Below are 4,826 nucleotides of genomic sequence, written 5' to 3' on the forward strand. Positions count from 1 at the left end.
TCAATCGTATCATCAACAGTTTACCGATTGCGTTACATTTACTTGGACACCAATTCTGTGGACCTGGTACAAAGTTGACTAAGCGTTTGTCTCGAGGCGATCAAGGAATTAATCCATTAGACGCTGCATGTAAACAACACGACATTGCATATTCGCAAAATCGTGAAAATATTCAAGCTAGAAACGAAGCAGATAAAGTATCAGCTAAGAAAGCGTGGGAACGTGTTTCAGCTAAAGATTCTGGTGTGAGTAAAAGAGCAGCTGCTTTAGCTATATCCGGAACCATGAAAGCCAAATCAAAATTAGGCATGGGAATGGAAAGAGAATCAGCTATAAAGAAGAAATAGAGTAGAACAATGTGTAAGAAGAAGCAAATAGCGCTAAGAAAAATTGTTGATGCTGCTCGAAAAAGTATGTTTCTCAGTAATAATGCCGAAGAATCAATAAGAGCAGCTATGATTGGTACACGAAAAGCAATAAAAAATGTTGGTGGTAAATCCAAAGTTTTATCACCTAGAATTCTTCCTGTACCTACTAAAGTAGGTGGAATTTTACCGCTAGTTCCAATTTTTGCTGGACTTAGTGCTTTAGGAGCACTTGCTGGAGGAGCTTCAGAAATTGCAAGAGCTGTTAATAAGGCTAAAACATCTAGTGAACAGCTTAAAGAAGCTCAACGTCACAATAGATCCATGGAAGCCATATCGCTTGGAAAAGGATTACACCTTAAACCTTATCGACAAGGACTTGGTCTCCACTTGAAACCCTACATTCAAGGAAAAGGAATTAATAATCAAACATCAAGAAAAAAGAAGCAAACAACAAGGAGCAAAAAAAACTTGTTTTGAAGCTACCTCACCGTCCACTAACTGATTTTGATCTGTTGAAGCATGCCAAAGCTGCCAAAATACTTCATTTTCGTGGTATTTTTATGCGAAATGAACTACCTGTAAGTGGTCCATACAAGTATGAATCGGGAATAATTAATCTTGATAATAAAGAAGGTGCTGGAACACATTAGGTAGCATATAAAAAATTCAAAAATGAAACAATGTATTTCAATAGTTTTGGCAACCTTGCTCCACCAACAGATCTTGTCATTTACTTGGGTGATGGTAGCTAAATAAAATATAATCATAAAAGATATCAAAATTATGATACATTTGTTTGTGAACACTTGTGTCTTAAATTTTTGTGTAATCAACTTAATGTTAAAAGTTGTTTTAACCTTTATAAAAGTGTGTAACTATTGTAAGCTTTTAGTATAAAATCTGACAGCAACATGAGTGATTCGTTTAATTTAACGCTAACAGGAAATTCTTCAGTTCTAGGAGCTGAATATTTCCCTCCAATAGAACTAAATTCAAATAAAAGTTATGTACTTGGTCTTGTTGAACTATTGACTTTTAATTCAATTCCCAATATTGATAAAGGAAATAACAAATTTTACGTTGGAAATCAAGTAATTGATATTCCAACTGGAAGTTATGAAATCAAAGATATTGAATCATATTTACAAAATTCTGTAAAAACTGGAACTGTTATTAGTTGAAAACCTAATAATACATTACGCAGTATCGTTGAATCTAATTTACCAATTGATTTTAAACCTAAAGATTCGATTGGTAAGTTCTTGGGATTTGCATCACAGAAACTACCATCTCATAGAGCACATACTTTTGATTTACCTGTAGCCATTTTAAAGGTTAATTCAGTTAGGATTAAGTGCAACATAACATCTGGAGCGTATATAAATAACCAAAAAGTCCACACTATCCATGAATTTTTTCCTAGCGTTCCACCAGGATATAAGATTGTGGAAGTGCCTGCACACGTCATTTACCTTCCGATTGCCACCAAGACAATACATAATATACAGCTGGGGCAAAATTCCTCAATTGTCCTAACTTAAAATCGAAAGTCTTCAAATCAAGCTAATTTTTGCACAAACTTTAATACTATAGGAGAGAACTTTACCCATAAAATATTAAGATATTTTATTAAAAATTGTAGGGGGGAGAGGGGGTTAAAGTTTTTGGTAACGTGTTAACAGTGGATTCTTTTAGCTAATATAGCTAAAATACAGTAGAGTGGACAAAATTTTGACCTATATGTTTTCGAAAGGTTTTTTCCTCCTCTATCGAATGGTGTAAAATTTTTTTTTTTTAATTAACAATTTAACTTATTTTTTTCAAAATTAAAAATATTTTTCACTTTTTTTTGAAAATCGACATTTTTTTTTTCTCTTTTTTTTGCTTTAAAATAAAGCTTAATATGTGTACTTTCCATAACTGATTCTGAAAAAATGACGTTTTTTTTCGTTTTCGAATTATTAATTAATTAATTAATAAAAATCAGTAAAAAATTACTAAAAAATGAAATATTCTTTAAGCAAGTAAACTTTTCTGAATTATGGGATTATTATCGTAAAGCTTACCTAATTCCGCATCCAACAAGTATAATTACACCTATTTTTACAAATAATTGTTAAATAAATAAATAATTGAAAATTTATTTATTAATTTTTTGAAAAAAGGACATTTTTTTCTTCTTTCTTGCTTTAAAATAAAGCTCAATATGTGTACTTTCAATACTCAATTAGGAAAAAGTGCCGTTTTCTTTTGTGTTTCGAATAATTAATTAATTAATTAATTAATAATAGTAAGAAATTATTAAAAAATTTAATATTTTTCAAGCAAATAAACTTTTCTTAATTATGAGCTTATCATCGTAAAGCTTACAAAATTCCGCATCCAACAAGCATAAACTCAACTGTTTTTTTATAAATAATTGTTAAATAAATAAATAATTGATTATTTATTTATTAATTTTTTGGAAAATGACATTTTTAATTTTTATTTTTATTTTAAACAAAGCTTAATATGTGTACTTTTAATACCCGATTAGGAAAAAATGACATTTTTCTTTTCGTATTATTTATTAATTAATTATTAATAAAAATTATTTTAAAAAAATTAATATTTTTCAAAGAAATAAACTTTTCTTAATTTTGGGCTTGCCAACGTAAAGCTTACCAACTTCCACACCCAACAAGTTTATTTTTAACTATTTTTTATAAACAATTGTTAAATAAATAAATAATCAATTATTTATTTATTTAACAATTATTTATAAAAAAACAGTTGAGTTTATGCTTGTTGGATACGGAATTTTGTAAGCTTTACGATGATAAGCTCATAATTAAGAAAAGTTTATTTGCTTGAAAAATATTAAATTTTTTAATAATTTCTTACTATTATTAATTAATTAATTAATTAATTATTCGAAACACAAAAGAAAACGGCACTTTTTCCTAATTGAGTATTGAAAGTACACATATTGAGCTTTATTTTAAAGCAAGAAAGAAGAAAAAAATGTCCTTTTTTCAAAAAATTAATAAATAAATTTTCAATTATTTATTTATTTAACAATTATTTGTAAAAATAGGTGTAATTATACTTGTTGGATGCGGAATTAGGTAAGCTTTACGATAATAATCCCATAATTCAGAAAAGTTTACTTGCTTAAAGAATATTTCATTTTTTAGTAATTTTTTACTGATTTTTATTAATTAATTAATTAATAATTCGAAAACGAAAAAAAACGTCATTTTTTCAGAATCAGTTATGGAAAGTACACATATTAAGCTTTATTTTAAAGCAAAAAAAAGAGAAAAAAAAAATGTCGATTTTCAAAAAAAAGTGAAAAATATTTTTAATTTTGAAAAAAATAAGTTAAATTGTTAATTAAAAAAAAAAAATTTACACCATTCGATAGAGGAGGAAAAAACCTTTCGAAAACATATAGGTCAAAATTTTGTCCACTCTACTGTATTTTAGCTATATTAGCTAAAAGAATCCACTGTCAACACGTTACCAAAAACTTTAACCCCCTCTCCCCCCTACAATTTTTAATAAAATATCTTAATATTTTATAGGTAAAGTTCTCTCCCATAGTACTAAAGTTTGTGCAAAAATTAGCCCGATTTGAAGACTTTCGATTTTAAGTTAGGACAATTGAGGAATTTTGCCCCAGCTGCAAATTGTCGATCAGGACGGTGATTTATTCAATTTTAGAGGAGAAACTATAACAATTCGATTGCATATAAAGTCTTTGTAATGGGAATCGTTTATAATCAAAGAGCTGTTGTTGGTGGAAACTATAAAAGTCAGCCAACATGCAAGAGTCAAATCAGTCTAAATTCATCTCACAAGGTGTTAACACCTCAGAATCGCCTCCTTCTGCAAGAACTAGGTCTAAAAGTTCAAGGAAAGAAAATAAGACAACAAGACAATTAATATACATATTTTTTGGGTGCTGTTGCAATAAAAATGGACGAACTTCTCAATATTCCAGCAGCAGTGAATTTCGATGAGTCCATAGCTCATTATGAAATTCATGCTTATCAACCATATGCATCTTCATCGTTTAACAATAGTGATGAAATTCGAATTGCAGTACAACATCAGGACTTGTGCATTTTGCCTAGTAAAAGTTCATTACACATTTTTGGTAGATTAACTAAAAATGATGGAATTACTCTTACACAAAACGTGCATTTAAGTAACAATGCTGTATGTTTTTTGTTTGATGAAATTCGCTATGAACTAAATGGCATTGAAATAGATCGCTGCAAATACGTGGGACATACTACAATCATGAAAAATTATACCTCACAAACACCAACTCAGTTAAATTTTATTAAAAATGCTAGGTATTCAAAAATTGCAGCTGATGCAAGACTTGTATTGGAAAATGGCTATTTTGATGTCACAATACCACTCAGCATGATTTTTGGTTTTGCTGAAGATTATAAAAATGAACGCTAA

The 4,826-nt window shown here is 28.8% G+C and overlaps 1 protein-coding gene across 1 annotated transcript; it reads left to right on the forward strand.

Moving 5' to 3' along the window:
* Positions 1-4,328: 4,328 nt before the first annotated feature.
* LOC122503653 lies at positions 4,329-4,826 on the forward strand. Its single transcript, XM_043614278.1, has one exon. It carries the CDS (start codon positions 4,329-4,331, stop codon positions 4,824-4,826), a length of 498 nt encoding a protein of 165 aa, XP_043470213.1.

Source organism: Leptopilina heterotoma, unplaced genomic scaffold, assembly GCF_015476425.1.
Source record: "Leptopilina heterotoma isolate Lh14 unplaced genomic scaffold, ASM1547642v1 Lhet_267, whole genome shotgun sequence".
Classification (NCBI taxonomy): domain Eukaryota; kingdom Metazoa; phylum Arthropoda; class Insecta; order Hymenoptera; family Figitidae; genus Leptopilina; species Leptopilina heterotoma.